At 42.8% G+C, this 16,942-nt stretch overlaps 2 protein-coding genes across 2 annotated transcripts in view; one reads left to right on the forward strand and one right to left on the reverse strand.

The window, feature by feature from the left end:
• Positions 1-4,609: 4,609 nt before the first annotated feature.
• Positions 4,610-16,942, reverse strand: part of inppl1b (inositol polyphosphate phosphatase-like 1b) — a 40,542-nt gene continuing 28,209 nt past the window's right edge. The window contains exons 19-28 of the mRNA XM_080774785.1: positions 12,120-12,201; positions 10,878-10,967; positions 10,672-10,785; positions 10,444-10,532; positions 10,247-10,334; positions 9,985-10,137; positions 9,480-9,561; positions 8,077-8,878; positions 6,667-6,782; positions 4,610-6,284 (exon numbers count right to left, since the gene is read on the reverse strand). Of these exons, the coding sequence (XP_080630911.1) occupies positions 6,191-6,284; positions 6,667-6,782; positions 8,077-8,878; positions 9,480-9,561; positions 9,985-10,137; positions 10,247-10,334; positions 10,444-10,532; positions 10,672-10,785; positions 10,878-10,967; positions 12,120-12,201 (1,710 nt within the window). The 3' untranslated portion in view covers positions 4,610-6,190. The remainder of the gene's footprint in view (positions 6,285-6,666; positions 6,783-8,076; positions 8,879-9,479; positions 9,562-9,984; positions 10,138-10,246; positions 10,335-10,443; positions 10,533-10,671; positions 10,786-10,877; positions 10,968-12,119; positions 12,202-16,942) is intronic.
• On the forward strand, positions 14,355-16,427 carry LOC308322886 (NAD(+) hydrolase SARM1-like; the record flags this gene model as incomplete). The annotated part of the gene is made up of 1 exon (XM_080774375.1): positions 14,355-16,427. One exon carries the CDS (start codon positions 14,355-14,357, stop codon positions 16,425-16,427), a length of 2,073 nt encoding a protein of 690 aa, XP_080630501.1.

Raw genomic sequence — 16,942 nt, forward strand, 5'->3', positions numbered from 1 at the left:
GCGGTAGGCATACACCACCTCGATCACTGCTCGCATCAGGAGATATGGATATGTTACATGTAGACTTCAAGTTCACTGTACAGTGTACAAGTGAAATGAGATTATGGGAAGTGTAAGTGCTGAGTGGACACATTACCTAGGCTACCGCATGCATGCCACTTTCTTTTAGATGGCATATAATTTGTTAAGTTAATTCAGTCAGACAGACAGAGTTTATTTCGATTTTATTAACGATTCATAATAATAATAATAATAATAACAAAATGTCTTTAACATACAGGCTAGCTTCTAGCTTTCACATGACAATCGATGCACTGTACGTGCACTATTTAGAGCTTACTTAGCCTAATTGATCCTGCGTAATAGCCTACCGGTATATCAGCCTATAGACAGCTCAGATCTAATTAATCATTAGATCAGGCGCCAGTAGGCTAGACTAGGCTACGTGTTCGTGTGAATCAATCCGTTTTATTGTATTTTGTTTTAGAAGGGGGGGGGGGGGATGACTGACTGACCACACCCACAAGTTGGTGGTATGGGTGTGACGGGTGTCCCGTTTAAAAAAAATCTGAAAGTATAGGACTGCAGAAATTGATTTGATGACTGAAGGAATTAAAGAAGACCCATCTTTAATATTGAGCCATTCAGTGACTCATAGTCATACTCATAATATAGGCCTATATAGCCTATAAAGCTATAGTACAAGTGTAACATTTCCACTCACATGTAGCAGGGATATACCTCTGACACTGCCTGCAGGCAATCAAGCAATCAAGCAGTCCTCAAAGAGATGTGGTTGAAATCAGAATAATTTCTCCCTGGAAATAAAAAACGTCTTAGGCTAAGGACGGCATGGCAGCCCTGAATAAGATATGATCAACAGTTGATAGCCTATAGGATACAATAAAACAATTTCTTATGGTTCTATCCAAAAATTTTACCTTGTAGGCCTAGGCCTACTACAAAAACCTAGGATGCATGATAATGGTAGCTGCATATTTCAATATTTCTTGTAGAATATTACCTTTTGGAATAGGAACTGTTACTGTCATGCATTAGGACACCAGTTCCTAAAAGACAAATATAGCCTTTTTACCTTAGAAAAGTTAGCCCAATATTTGCACAGCTGGCTATGATGAAATGCCACAATTAAGCCTTATATATACTGTACACATTATAGTGTACATTATAGCTATATCTGTGCCTGCACAAATCAACATAATCTAAATAGTGAATTCTGTTAGAGGCAGACATTCCTGTGATAACATTTTAAGGCATGATCATAAAGAAATAAAATCAGGATGAACAATGCTGTTGATATAGCTCACATTCTGACACAGCGGACACGGGACAGGTGCATGTCACTTCAGATTAAGGACAACACAATTAGGGTAAAGCTGTGACTTTGTACTGTTTAAACCTACAGGAATCTATGCAAGAAAGGTTCAGAGAGCCAGAGCCCACAGGTGTATACAGACCGATCCATATCAATCTCGGACTTGCACCATTTCAAAATGGAGGAGATGCTTTTTGTGGTTTTGGTGGATATATTTATAGCTATCTTGGGGCTATTTGTTCCAGCCGGGGTCTAGCTGGGGTCAGCATGCCATTCGCTACACATGCCATCCTTCTCTCAGGCCAATGCCGCAGACATCCTGAGGTCTGGACTGAGCATGGAGAAGAACCTGCAGTGTTGTAGTGGCTATTCTTTTCTGGTTTGGTTTAAAATGCTACATACTGTAGGCCTATGCTGTAGTAGTCCGTGCCAGGGGCTTTTCCCAAATGAGAGAATACAAAGAGATAACAGTTTAGTGTCCACATTGAAACTGAACCCTGGCGTACTGTATGTAGACTTTGTTTGCAGTGGTGCACTGCATGGGTCAGCCAGCCTGTCATTAGTGCTGTGTGTGTGTGTGTGTGCCCGCGCGCGCGAGCGACAGTGGTGACAGATGACTGGAATCACAGTATGTGATCCTCATGAGAAACCTTGTAGAGTGGACATATACAAAAGACAAAGAATATGTGCTGAAAAGCTGTTTCATGATGTATTATGATTTTACGAATTTAATAAATAATGAAATATTATTTTGTATTCTTATTCATGTGTCCTACTTACGCCATGTGTTTTTATGTCAGGTGTTATTGTCAATGTCAAGTGAATCTGCAGTTCTGATTGTAATGGGAAGTGCATTCCATAGTTTTGGAGCCAGAAGGGAGAAGAGTTTGGGACAATGCTCCACACGTCTCAAACAGCACTTGCCCTGGCCTTGACCTCCTACAGGCATATGCACAGGCTCAACTTATGTAACTTTAATAGCACTTTATGTAAACATATAGCACTCTATAGTGTATACACATAGTTTCCTTAGATAGATATTCCACTGTTAGGTTCTTAAGCTTACGTAGGATTCATGATGACTTTTTTATGTATGTATTACCATGTTTTTTGTTCTTGCTTATTGTAAATTGCTCTGGATTAGCGCCCAGCATCTGCTAAATGCCTAAATTGTACATGTAAATTAATACATTTTCATCAAAACTAGTTGCATTGATCAATTCAAAACAGAAGGAAAAGAAAAGTGAATGCCACGTGATAAAGGCAACTCGTTTAACTTGTTCCACCCCATCATGTCAAGCTCTATCAAACAAACCCCCATATTCTTTTAAACAGGTAGATTTCAGAAAAAGCAAGTGCACGTGCATTACGTGGCAAAGGTTTACTTTGCTTAAGTTGAAATCTAAAGAAGACCCCTAGCGTGTCATTAGTGCTCATTGGATTGTTTTTCACATTTCAGCCGGCGGGGAGCAAACCAGTTTGTTTTTTACATGGTAAGGTAACTGACACATACCTGCTGTCGACAGACAGAAGGGAGGGATGAGTTAGGTCATGTTTTGTAATGAGTAACTACTCCTACTAAAAAGGAGAAAACATAAACACAGTGCACACAGCCACACACATGCACAGCACTGGCACTGACTGGCATATGGCTTATGAGAACATTCCATTTACAGTAACTAACATATGCCACCAGTGATGATTTTGGCAGCACATTTTGATTTTAGTTTTAGTCACATTTTAGTCAGCTGGAATGTCTTAGTGTTTGTTAGTCTAGTTTTAGTCGACTAAATGTCATAAGATTCTACAGTTGATTTAGTCGACTAAAATGTATTTTGGCGGGCCTTGATGCCGTCGCAATGGCTGATTTTACACTTGCTGAAAATAGCAGATCTACAAGCTACAGCACGACGCGTTGTGAGCTTGTAGATCTGCTATTTTCAGCATGCAACCAAGTGTAAAATGACTTGTACTGGATCTCTTGTCCACTAGTCCCGTACCTTCCTAACATTTTAGTCTAGTTTTTATTTGTTGACGAAATTGTCAGTATATTTACGTAGTCTTAGTTTTAATCATCAAAGCTTAGTTTCCATTCAGTTTTCGTCAGTGAAAAAAGGTAGTCGACGAACATTTTTGTCTTAGTTTTAGTCGACAAAAACAACACTAGTTCATAGTATACTGGTGCTGGTACCCTTCCTGAACAATGGAAATAATTCAACCACTCCCCTTGTCTTTGGAACTATACACAAATGCATGCGCGCACATGAACACGTCGCATACACAGCAGGTTTTTCAGGATCCACTTCAGAAGTGCATAATCTTTGTGTATAAGCACGTCATTTGACTGAGCTGGCATAATTATCATTTTTCTCATAATGTCTGCATAGCGCATGGACTTGGCCGTGTCACGTGTGTGTCCAACCATGTCATTTCCATAACAACATTGCAATTGCATAACTTCAAAGTGGAAACGCATTTCTCTTGTCCAGTCATGTGGAGTCTGGACATGCAGGACATTTTCAGTTGGCTTTTATGGAGAGGTTCAGGGACGAGCACACATAGATATCAAAGGGGGCTTCAGCCCCTGCCCTTTTTACCCGTCTGTAAAACAACTGCCCTCTCTAGACCCCGAATGCAGCATTTACTATGGTGAAAGAAATGCAAATGCCACTCCTTTCCTTTCCATGCCATACCGGAAGGCAGCATTCAGGAGAATTTTTTTTCCCGAAGTCTCCTGAACTTGAACACAGCAAGCCTTGAACGCAGGGTTGCGCCCCGAAAATAGCTGATCTGCTATTTTCGCTATTTTGGGCCAAAAGTGCCCTCTTATGGGATTTCAGCCCCTGCCTCTCTAACACTCTCTGCACGTCCCTGGAGAGGTTCGAACAAGGAGTTACAAAGTAGGGCAAAAGAAACCAGTTTGTGAATATCATCATCATTATATCTAAAATATTTATATCTAAAACAAACAAAGCATTATATTTATACCATGTTTTGTTCTTGCTTACTGTAAATCGTTGTCTGCTAAATGCCTAAAATTATAAATTGAAGCTAACATTTCTTGCATTACCTGATGAATCTATGCAAGCACGGGAGCAGCGCATGTCGGACCATCGCTTTTTCGCATCGCATCGCATGCCCCCCGCTTCTGATCTTCGGTGTGTCGGAAAAGCGTGCGCACCCCCTTATTTTAGCATGTTGCATATTTACAATTTACAATTTACACCTGTGGTGCTGCGCCATACAATTATGAACAGTCTACGCACTGTGGATTGGTTTATAGTTTTATATCAAGACAGAGACAGAGCACACATGAAGACGGCATTCTGAGATATGATATCAATGTACATATTGCTTTCTGAACCATTTTCTGTATAGTTCATTGTAGAATGAAAATGGCTCCATCTCTGCTGATTAAAAAAAAAAAACACTTTCTTTACTCTCAAAGTCAATATGTTAATTCCATGAACAATACATAGATAGCACTGCTCAAGTGGGTAAGTGAGGGAATCTTATATGAATTTGAAACTTCAAAACATGATGTTATAAGTATAACGGCATAGAGCGACAGTGTGTGTGAGTTGTGGCCCAGAAACGGAATAGGTAGCGAGAAGCCTCTTCTTTGGCGGTTGCGTGGCAGAGTGAACCTGATGGCTCAGTGACAGTCAAGAGTTGCTTTGTACAGCACTCATTTTTAAAAGCCACGTACAAGAGCCGCTTAATGGATAGAGGTGCCGATTAAGCAACAATAACAGTATCAAACAGGAAGCAATGTGAGATAAAAGGACTCTCCTTCATTTCAGAGGCTGTTATGGTAAATATGTACAGCTTACATTTTATACTCCAACCATAGCCTTAGTTTGTGGCTTTTACAAGCTCATCGCCAGGCTCAATCACAGCAGAGTAGTGGAAAGTACATAGGGCAAACCATGCTTGTAAATGGTAGACACCGGTATCAAGTGAACGCTGAGGAAAAAAATAGGAGAATTGTATTTTCATTTAATAGGCAGTTAATACAACACCTACTAGGTCTTGAGACCATAATCAATATTTGCGTATATGGTTGGGATTTGATATGAATATCTTGCACCATGCTTTGTAATTGCATCACTCATCTGAAGGTCCATAGAGCGGGCTGCGAGATTACTATTTCATGTGTTCCATGCCTGGAGGTTTTGTGTACTTGCACAGAGACAAACCTTTGTTACAGTATTGATAGTGTAAACGAAGAGATAAGCAGGGCTGTGAGTTCAGCTGGTTATACCAAACCACTGGTCTTCTCAGTCCCCAGTTCGTCAAAGTCAAACTTGTGTGTGACAAGTCGTACGATTTGTCACACACGTTACCGCAGTGAAATTGGTTCTCCGCGTTTGACCCATCTCTCAGAGCGGTGAGCCGCAGCCGCAGCATCATTTGATTAGTAGATTTGACCCCCCCAATCCAACCCTTTGATGCCGAGTGCCAAGCAGGGAGGCATTGGGTCCCATTTTTACAGTCTTTGGTATGACCCGGCCCGGGGATCGAACCCCCGACCTCCCAGTTTCAGGGCGGACACTCTAACCACAAGGCCACTGTCTGAATAAAGCGTTGGTTCAGTGCTTCGCAGCTTCCCCCTAGAAATGTTGCCCCGGTGATGGTGAGGCTGTTAAGACTTCTGAAGCGTATTGGTGACGAGAAATCTTCATTGAAACCAACAGATGGAATCATCTCCAGTTAGAAACAATTCATACTTGGGTCACACATCCGTGGAGCTCAATGAAGTATAAATTAGGTCCTTCTGGTGGACATGGCTCAATGGTGGGGGAAACACTGACTCTACCTGCTCTCACACCAGCTATATTCTTTGCGTCTGTGTCAGTTCCAGATCCTGGGCAGGTTGTCCAGGATCCTGCGGCGGTGTGAGGGGTTGCATACACCAGCAGCACGTAAATCCTCCTCTGTGATGCCACTATTGCAAAGACACAATGACACAGCATCATCATTCATTAATACCAGGCAGAATCCCAGAAAACTGAAATCTCCAACCATTCAGAATTGGTATATTTATTACGGTTTGGCGAGTAACAACATTCCTATCCTATGACAGAAATAAGCCACCATTACCACCTGATTATTAATATGCAATAAGATGTTCCATCCCTTTTTGCATCTGACAATTCTTTGTTATATTCAATACTGTAAATTGAGATTAATGAATTTTAACAATGTTCACACATTGTAATTAATTATATTATAAAACTCTTCAGAAACACTCAGTGCATTTACAACTGGACTGTACATATCTAATTACAGTCTGACCACAGTGCATGGCTATATGTCACACTCTTTACCTGAAGTAATCCAGATCATCCCAGCCATTCAGACTGAGGCCCAAGGTGTACCTTTGAAGGCCAAGAGCACCGAGAAGCTCCCGAACCGTCTCTGGTGCACCATGAAGGACAGATACCTGCAATGAGGTAAAACAAAACAAGTTAAAACATCAGATCAGCAATTTCTAAAGCTGCCTGTTGGCCTAAGCCTGAGGCTTGATTATGGATCTAAAGCTGCCTGTTGGCCTAAGCCTGAGGCTTGATTATGGATCTAAAGCTGCCTGTTGGCCTAAGCCTGAGGCTTGATTATGGATCTTGCCGCAAAAGAACAAGGAGGCACGGCCTTTGCGTTTAGAGGCAGGCCCACGGCCGTCTTGAGTGACAGGCTGTCAGCCCCTGACGTAAATCACCGTCAAGTTCAAGTGCACGGTCATGTGCCCGAAACGGAGATTGATAATCTCCGTCAAATTAGTGCTATGAAAACTGATCGCATCGCTCTACAGCCTAGAGGCGCTTGCTGACGATGGACACATTTTATTAATGGATTAAATATGCCCAGGCCCTCAAGGTGTTAATGCATTTTTTTAACAGAATAGCGTTGTTACTTCGTATTTTAGTTCAGGCATTAACGCGAATGGAAACGATGATTGACACAAAGCCATTAAAGTGACCCACCTCTATGCATTGCCATTCCATTGAATAACAAATAGCTGCAACAAAGGGGAGGCATACTTTGGTTAGACATAGCAGTGATTAGACATTGGTCCGACTGGATTAAGGTTGGTGAGGGGTGCGTTAAAACGACCGGATTAAGTTTGGTGAGGGGTGCGTTAAAACGACCGGATTAATGTGGTACCATAGGAGAGAGACACAAACGTTGGATCAATAATAATATTATTATTATTGATCCAACGTTTGTGTCTCTCTCCTATGGTACCACATCAATGACAAAAATTGCACGTTTGGGGTCTGAGAGGTTAAATCTCATCAAATGGTGGTCCATGGCTCAAATTCTGAATAAACAAGGTTACCATAGCATGTTATTGAAATATTCCAAGAGTTAAATAGCGTTAAAATACGAACTAATATAACTATTAAAAGTAAACTAATACACAAAACGGAAGCTTGTGTTCCAACCAATACTTCTCCTACGAGTAAATCAAGAAATCACTTTGGCGTTTCCAGTCGTGTTAATGCCTGAACAACTCTACTGTTATGTTAAAAACGGATCGCTTGTGTATGGCCTTGCGTTAAAATATGAAGTAACAACTTTATTCTGTTAAAAACGCGTTAAATACGAAGTAACAACGCTATTCTGTTAAAAAAAGCATCGCGCTTGTGTTCTTAACAGCGGTCACTCAAGACGGCAGTTGGCCCGCCTCTAAGCGCAAAGGATCCATAATCAAGCACCACACTTATGCTGTGTCCTACCTCATTCTCCCAGCCCCTCTCAGCAGGCATTATTGGGCCATTTCTCTGGCCTGGCCACTGGCTGGGACTGGGACTGGATGGTTTTCTGCGGTCTGTTGGAAAGAAGTCCACCTCACTGAGCGACTTGGCCATTTGCAATGCAGTGAGGGAGTTGTCTCCAGGTCTATGCTGCTGCTGCTGGTCCACCACCCACGGAACGGAGGTCTGGTATTGAGGTAAGCGGGTAGAAGCGTAGGGAAAGAGAGTCGGGGCATTGGCTCCCCGAATAGGACTGCCTCTCTCAGGTTGAAGCTGATGTTGGTCCCTCCTGCTTGCCTCTCTAACGATGGCCGAGTGGTTGATATACATGTTCTTATGGTTCTTTACTGGGAGTGAGTCCTCAACGATCTTTTTGCCTGAGTATTTTGCTCTAGGTTGTGACGTCTGCTCTTGGCATTGTGTGGTGGTGGCGGCGGCGGCACTTTGGGTTGGAGGGATGAGAGGTGGGGTTTTGGCCGGGAAGAGCTGATAGGAGTTGGCCTGCGGCGCGTGGTGGAGGTCATTGGTCAAAGAAGAAGTGTATGGAGGCAGGACGGCCGGTATCTCGATCTCAGTGAAGTCTGACCTGCGGGAGGAGGAGGTCTTCCGGTCAAAGCACTGGCCTCGTGCCAGCTTGGGGAGCTGCAAGGCCTCGTCCCCAGACCAGATCACCTGGGGTGGAGGGGGCTCCTCCACCCTGCGTGGCACAGACACACCTTCAAAGATGAAATAGGCAGGGTTGGTGTAACTGCTTGCGGTTAGTTTGGGAGGTGTTGCTGAAGACCTGTAATGAGCACACACACACACACACACACACACACACACACACACACACACACACACACACACACACACACACACACACACACACACACACACACACACACACACACACACACAAAAACAAGACTTTCATGGGAATTGCATTGCTAGCCATTTCTCATATACTGTACGGTAGTTTTACAATGGATATCTACAGTATAATATCACCAATGCCTTCAACATTTGAACCAGTTCCAACCTGGCTTGCCTATTATTCTAGGCATACCATTCATTTTCAAGAGTTCCCAAATTCTAAAAAGTGGTTAATGCCATAATAATATTATGGCAGTATTATGATAATACTGTAGATAAAATGAGAACAAACAAGTAATTTACATTGCATTCATGTCCCTGCCTTTGCTGTGTCAATATTTTATTTGACAAAATTATGTTTTGTGCTTCAAAGATATTAATGAACAGTCCAAAGAATATATTGTTTGATACTTGAAATTTACTTTTTTTCTCTCTCCAATGTTCTCTAGTCAGTTGCACTTGAAGTGAGCTACAGGCTGTCTACTGCTTTACACTGATGCTTGGAAATACCGTGGGGACCTCAGTCTCACCTGCTGCTATGAACCCGTGTAGATTGGGGAGGCAACTGCCCCTTTTGCAGACCCCTCTCATCCTTCTCAAAGCAGAACCACTCTGAAAAAAATGAGTCCACAGTATATTTCAAGTTGGTGTGTTGAACTTGTGTGTCTAGAATAAGGCTATAGACCAATATCAGACGTTACAAGCAGCAGCAGTGTGTTTATGCGTGTTGTCATGGGGCCTGACCTGGTGGCAAAATACTGGCTCTTATCAATGGCTGTGTCAGTGGCTCAGGATGCATCTGGACAGTGGCAGTCAACCGGGGAGCCAGAAGGGGAAGCACTCAAAAGAGACCAGCAAGTGAAAAGCCAAGCCAAAGATCATTGAGGAACCGAATAGAGGAAGCAATGAAAGATTCACTGGTGAGCCAAAGAATTCAGGGAGGATGAGGAGGACGACGACGGGAAGTTTAGTAGGAATTGATAGTGCAAGCCAGGGGTCAGATGAGGAGATGGTAGCAATTCGGGGTTGCCTCACCATAGATCCTCTCTCGTGTTCCTCGTCTATCAATGGGTACGTGGACACTGACCCGGCCCCTTATGGAACCCATCTCCTCTCCCCGGTGACTCAGGAATGTCTCAAACTGCTCTGTTGTGCCAGTAAGAGAGCGCAGAGCCACACAGCACTCACCTACAGTAGATATAAAGATAGTTATCGTCAATATGGCTCATAGGTATTGTCTACGAAGTTACCACAACAGTGACAATGGAAAACCAAAATAGATTGGCCAAAGACCGACCGTATGACTCAAACCCGTCACATGACTTGACAGACAACAGCAGGTGCTGATCTTGAAGATATTCCAAGTCAGACACAATTGGAGGAAGCTAGGGAGCACAGAACACACAAATTAGCAATATTATGTTGGTATGTGAGATTTTGGTTTTGTCCAACTATATCCCCTAACATGAAAAGTGGCACTGAAAATGCGCTAACCTTTGGAAGCTGTTTGGAGGACCAGCCGAGTTTGAGGAACCCAGGCACATCACAGCCCTGCGAGTCATTTTCACTAGAACGGCGTGTCTCTGTAAAAAAAAGAATAGGTTATTTTATCATTATCATGATCATGATTATCATCATATGTGAAAAAGTGTGAAAGGAAGCATTTTAAACCTGACCCTTTTTGCTGAAGCATAAATTAGGCTTTATGTTTTGCTGGCGTACCTTCTAGGCAGGATGAGTGAAACTCAATGAAGAACTTGGCTTTGCTCGCAGTCTTCACAATAGCTTCGACACCTTCAAGCTCTATCCAGGCCTTTTGCATGACCGAGTTTGGGTCTTTTGGAAATTCAAGGCACGTGTTGTTACATAAGGAATGCTATTGGACACCTTCATTTGTGTTTCCCAAGAGCCACAACAAAAGACATTACCTGTTTTGGAGATGAACTGCGATATCACCCCTACTTGGAACGTGGCGAAAACAGGCGAGTGATCACTGGTGAATATGTCATCTGTACAACCTAGTGACATACATGTCATAATCATAATCATAACCATTGCAGTCAATATCACATTTAGCAACCCAATGAAGTAGTTATGAATACTGTTTCTATTTTATAACATGAAACTATAATTGAACTGTGTATGTAGTTTGTAGTCAGTACCGGCGTGATAATTGAATTATTCTGAATTGTGATAGTATTCTCATAGATTTGGGTGTTGTTTTGACGAACAAGCAGTGTTATAAGTACAACTTTACAGGAGTAGTTCCAATTTTCAGTACTTTAACTTCTAATCAGACACATTTTGTACTTTTTACTCCACTATAATCATTTGAAAACTTGAGTTACTACTAGTTACTTTGTAGATGTATGAACCACTTCAGATCTTTATACCTATAATATATCTACAAGCTCACAATGTGTCGCGATGCGATGCATTGTGAGCTTGTAGATCTGCTATTTTCAAAAGCTTTTTATACATTTTATAAAATTTAAAACTTGTGAAACGTACAGGACTACTTTCTACTTTTGGTGCTTTAAATACATTTTGATACCAATACCTTTGTACTTTTATAGTAAACTTTGAATTCCTACTTCTATTGCAGTATTGATACTTTTACTTAAGTAAAACATTTGAGTCCGTTTTCCACCAGTGTATATAAGGCTACAGAGTAACTGCACGATAGATGAATTCTTCCGATTGAATTGCGATAATATTGTAGTAGATTTGGGTGCTGTTTTGACTGTCCCAGACACACTGGATGTGAAAACAGGAGAGAGGTCACAAGCAGTGCAACGGCCTGAGTCTGTTTGAAACTTTACTAGATTTTTTGCTAGTTTCATCATAGTATGCTGAGGGGAATACATAACAGGCTTAGGATGAATGGCAGGAAATGACTCTGTTCCTTTATAGACCGCACAGCCCACGATGTAGGGCTGACCATTATTCATTTACAGACCCACTGGGCAGTTTACCGTAAAACACTGAAACAAATACCCAAAAGGTCTAAGTCAGGAACGCCACATCCAATTCACTGCCTATGTCCCAAGTCTTAATTACTCCCCTTTTAGCTTGTTATGGCATTTTGTTGGTCTCGTTCATTTCCTTTCCTATAGTAGCTTCCTTTTTTTAACACTCCCATTTTTTTCATTTTGACCTCCAGAATTTACCATATGACGTGCAGACGATGTGTGTCTCTGGATACGACTTCCATAGAATCCTATCACACCACGACGGCACATTGACTCGCACCTGCACAAATGAAGCATATAGCGTTTAGTTCATGCAGGGCAGTGTTGTTTTTGGCAGCAAATTTAGATTTTAGTTTTAGTCATATAGACTCCTGAATAGCTTTCATTTAGTTTTAGTCACATTTTAGTCACCTGGAATGTCTTCTAAAGTCGACTAAATATCATAAGATTTTAGTCGACTAAATCTACAGTTGATTTAGTCGAGTCAAATGTTTTTCGGCGGGCCTTGATGCCGTCGTAATGGTTGATTTTACACATGCTGAAAATAGCAGATCTACACGATCTGTAGATCTGCTATTTTCAGCATGCAACCGACTGTAAAATGACTTATACTGGATCTCTTGTCCCTCCCTAACATTTTACTCTAGTTTTTATTTGTTGACGAAATTGTCAATATATTTAGTCTTAGTCATCGTAGCTGAGTTTTCGTTTCCGACAGTGAAAAAAGGTAGTCGACGAACATTTTTCATCATAGTCTTAGTCGACGAAAACAACACTGCATGCAGGGCACAGGAGTCATGCAGGCCTCGACTGGCAGTCTGCTGACAGCTCTGCTGGCCATTACCAAAGCAGCCATGCTTTGGTACACTCTACCAAAGCATACACACAAGGTACACACGCCTCCTCCACCCCAGCCTCCACGTTTAGATCAGAGTCTGGCATATAGGCTCAAATACTATTATGTCTGCTGATTCAAGTCAATTAGTAGAGGCTCCAGGAGGGGTCCACGTGCACCCCCCTTATTTTCAGCCATTAGTGTAGATTTTCGGCTTACACAAACTAAGTGATCTGATTAAATTCCCATTGACAATGAAAGGAGAATTTACGTCATATGTGGACGAGCAAATCGTCCTACACAGATTCAATTCCCATTGACAATGAATGGAGAATGTACGTCATATGTGATAATTGTTACGTCATGATGATGTATTTACAATTTACAATTTAGGCATTACGCTCTTAATCCAGAGCGACTTACATTAAGCAAGAACAAAAAGCATGGGGAATACATCACATAAAAACATTTATCATGACACATGCGTAAGCTAAGAAACAGTGGAATATCTATAATGAAATAAGCTATACATCTATACTACTATGATATACATTATGTACTATGACGTGCTATGACTACATACAATGCACTTATGCTGTTTACATAACATGCTATAAGTCTGTATCAAATGCTATCTAAGTCTACATGTACGATGATAAGAGCACTTCACAGTGCTCTTATCATACATTGGTCTCATTCAGCTATAGATACAGTAAAGTGGTCTCATCTTTACAATGCGGAAATTACACATTTGTACTGCATGTATAAACCTGCATGGTTCTTGCACAAAACTGCATGAGATTGGCATAAATCTGAAATGTCTGCACAGCGGACAGAGGACAGCTAAAGGGACCTTTTGGAAAATTATTCCTGTAGTCAAATATAGGTATTTACCCCCCTTCCCGAAAGGTGAAAGCTGAGGTTGTCTAGAATCAAATGGTATCTCTATCTTTGGTCTATCTCTAAATTTGAGTGTGCCACAGTCTCTGAAAGACAGTCTCTCAATTCTGAAAAACACACTTTGGTTCTGTTCTTCTTCAACATCTGTATATGGAGATCTAAACTAAACTAGAAAAATGTCTGTTTAAAGTGCTCTAAACAAACGTTAAAATACTTTTCAAGCTTGGCTTGTGTATCACAGATGAGATGACCCAAGGTGCAGTGTCAACTTTGCCGAGTGGCAATTCGGTTGGACCAGCGGTTGTTCAGAACCAAAATTCTGAAAATGCCTGTGTGTCTGTGCCCCATTTAATGCCCATATATGGAGTTCCCTTATGTCATCAATATGATTCCATAGTACTAGCGTTATATAATGGACCTTATAAGTACTATGATAATGTGTGCCATGAGTACTGTATAACCGAGCATTCCCAAGTTATTGGGCCAAGTTTCCATAAACGACATTTTGGAGAAATTCACTTTTAATAACTTTAGACTGGTCCAAGGCTACTTGACACAATACAGGAGTAGAGTTCTTCTGTTACATGATAAATATACACTCCCCCTGGTCACACTGAAGCCTTTAAGTGAATGACATCTCATATTTGATTGATGTGGACCTGCTTCAAATGTGTCTTAACCTTAGATGATCCTTTCTAATGGCCGAGTTACTGTGTAGGCTCTATCAACGTCTGTTCACATCTGTGGAGCCTAAATCCGTGTTGCCGGGAGTCCATGCCGACGTGCAGGCTGTTTTGGACAGCTTGCTCCCTGCCCTCCACCTCGCCATCAAGACACTGAAATCAGCCAAAGACGCATCGGAAGAAGATGACATTCGCAGAGCCATCGCCCAAACATATCAGTTGGTGGAGCAGGCCTGGGCCCTACCCAGCATTGGCCGCCAGGTCGCTGAAGAGATCTGCAACAAAATCCGACTGGATGGAGGTCTACAGCCTCTCCTTCAGCTTCTACAGACCAGCCAGCAAACACCCGAGATCACTTATGAATCAGCAAAACTACTGGAACAGATTTTGGTTTCAGAGAACAGAGATTATGTGGCACGTATGGGACTGGGGGTTGTCCGCAACCTGACCCAAAAGCAGGAAGATACTCAGCTGGCACGCAGTGTGTCGGGGATCCTGGAGCATATGTTCAAACACACAGAAGAAACATCGGCACAGCTCATCGCCAATGGCGCCATGGATGCTCTTCTCTTCTGGTGCCGAGGTACAGACCCCATAGTGCTGCGCCACTGTGCCGTGGCCCTATCCAACTGTGCCATGTACGGAGGCCATCGCTGCCAGCGGCTGATGATTGAGAAACAAGCTCCCGAATGGCTTTTCCCACTGGCTTTCTCTAAAGAGGATGAACTCATTCGCTTCTATGCCTGCCTAGCCGTAGCTCTGTTAGCTGTCAACCGAGAAATCGAGAAGGAGGTGGTCAAATCTGGGACTTTGGAGTTGGTGGAGCCATTTATTGCCTCATTAGACCCGGATGAGTTTGCACAGATCTTGCTGGACAGTGCTGACAGCATGCAGGGGAGAACGGCGGCTGACCTGCAGCACCTGCTGCCATTGCTGGACGGAACGCGACTAGAGGGCAAGTGCATAGCTTCTTTTTACCTCTGCGTCGAGGCGAACATCAAGTCCCGCCAACATAACGCCAAGATATTACAAGAAATTGGAGCTGTGAAGAGCCTGAAGAGGATCGTCATGTACTCCAGTAATGGTACGACCTGTTCTCTTGCCAAACGGGCACTGAGTATGACGGGCGAGGAAGTGCCAAGACGCATCCTGTCATCCGTGTCCAACTGGAAAAGTGGCGAGGTGAAGACTTGGCTCCAGCAGATAGGCTTCAGTGCCTTTTGTGAACGTTTTCAGGAGTTGCAGGTTGACGGAGACCTCCTTCTAAACATCACCGATGAGGATCTGAACACTGACCTAGGCATGGCCGTGGGCCTCACTCGCAAGAGATTTCTGAGAGACTTGCGCGTGTTAAAGACCTACGCCAATTACTCGACATGTGACCCAAGCAACTTGGCTGATTGGTTAGCTGACGTAGAACCTCGTTTCCGCCAGTATACCTATAGTCTTGTTCAGTCAGGAGTGGATCGCAACAACGTGCTGAACCTGACTGACCACCAACTCCAGTGTGACTGCCACATCGAGAATGCTGTCCACCGGGCAAAACTCCTGGCAGCCAATTGCAGGCCCTGTAAGCCTTGCCTCACAGATGGCCAGTCTTCAGATCCCGATGTGTTCATCAGCTACCGTAGGACCACGGGATCGCAGCTGGCCAGCCTTTTGAAAGTGCACCTCCAAGTGCGTGGATTCAGCGTGTTCATAGACGTGGAGAAGCTGGAGGCTGGTAAATTCGAGGACAAATTGATTCAGAGTGTACAGCGAGCACGAAACTTCATCCTTGTCCTGTCTGCCAATGCACTCGACAAGTGCATGGGAGACACCTCCGTGAAGGACTGGGTACACAAAGAGATAGTCACAGCCTTGGATGGAAAGAAGAACATTGTTCCTGTCATAGATAACTTCGAATGGCCAGACCAGATGTCGCTCCCTGAGGACATGAGGTCTATCCTAACCTTTAATGGCATCGTGTGGTCCCATGAGTATCAGGAAGCTACCATAAAGAAGATCCTAGACTTTCTGACGAAAGACCAAAAACAACTGGACTCCAAAGGTGTCTCAAAAGGTCAAACAGAAATAGTTTTACCGTAACTGCCAACAACGCCAAATAAAATAGGGCGTATGCATAATTGTTCAATGGATTTCTTCATGGGGAGTGTGAGGCATTTACATAAATTGCATTATTGAGGGCCTCCAAAAACGTCTGTCTGGCTTTCAGGAAAAAAATTACACCTGTGTGAAGTGAGGGGCTCTCTTATCACCTTATATCATCATAACGTAACATGTCGATTTGCTCAGAAACATAATGACGTAAATTCTCCATTCATTGTCAATAGGAATTTAATGTTTGGGTAGGACGAAAATAGCCGATTTGCTAAGACACATAAATTACGTAAATTCTCCACTAATTAAGCTTAATTATAGGAGGGGTGACACCCCTCAAAAATAAGGGGGGTGCACGTGGACCCCTCCTGGAGCCTTTACTAGATAATATGTCAATCTATTGCTTATAGGCCTGCTCTTGTATACCTCTGGGGTATTCCAAGAGCGGAGCCATTAACGGCAAGTTTAACTGTATTAGATAGTTAAGTTAACCACATGCACTC

The sequence above is a fragment of the Protomyctophum bolini genome (assembly GCF_963924005.1).
Source record: "Protomyctophum bolini genome assembly, chromosome: 10".
Taxonomy (NCBI): Eukaryota; Metazoa; Chordata; class Actinopteri; order Myctophiformes; family Myctophidae; genus Protomyctophum; species Protomyctophum bolini.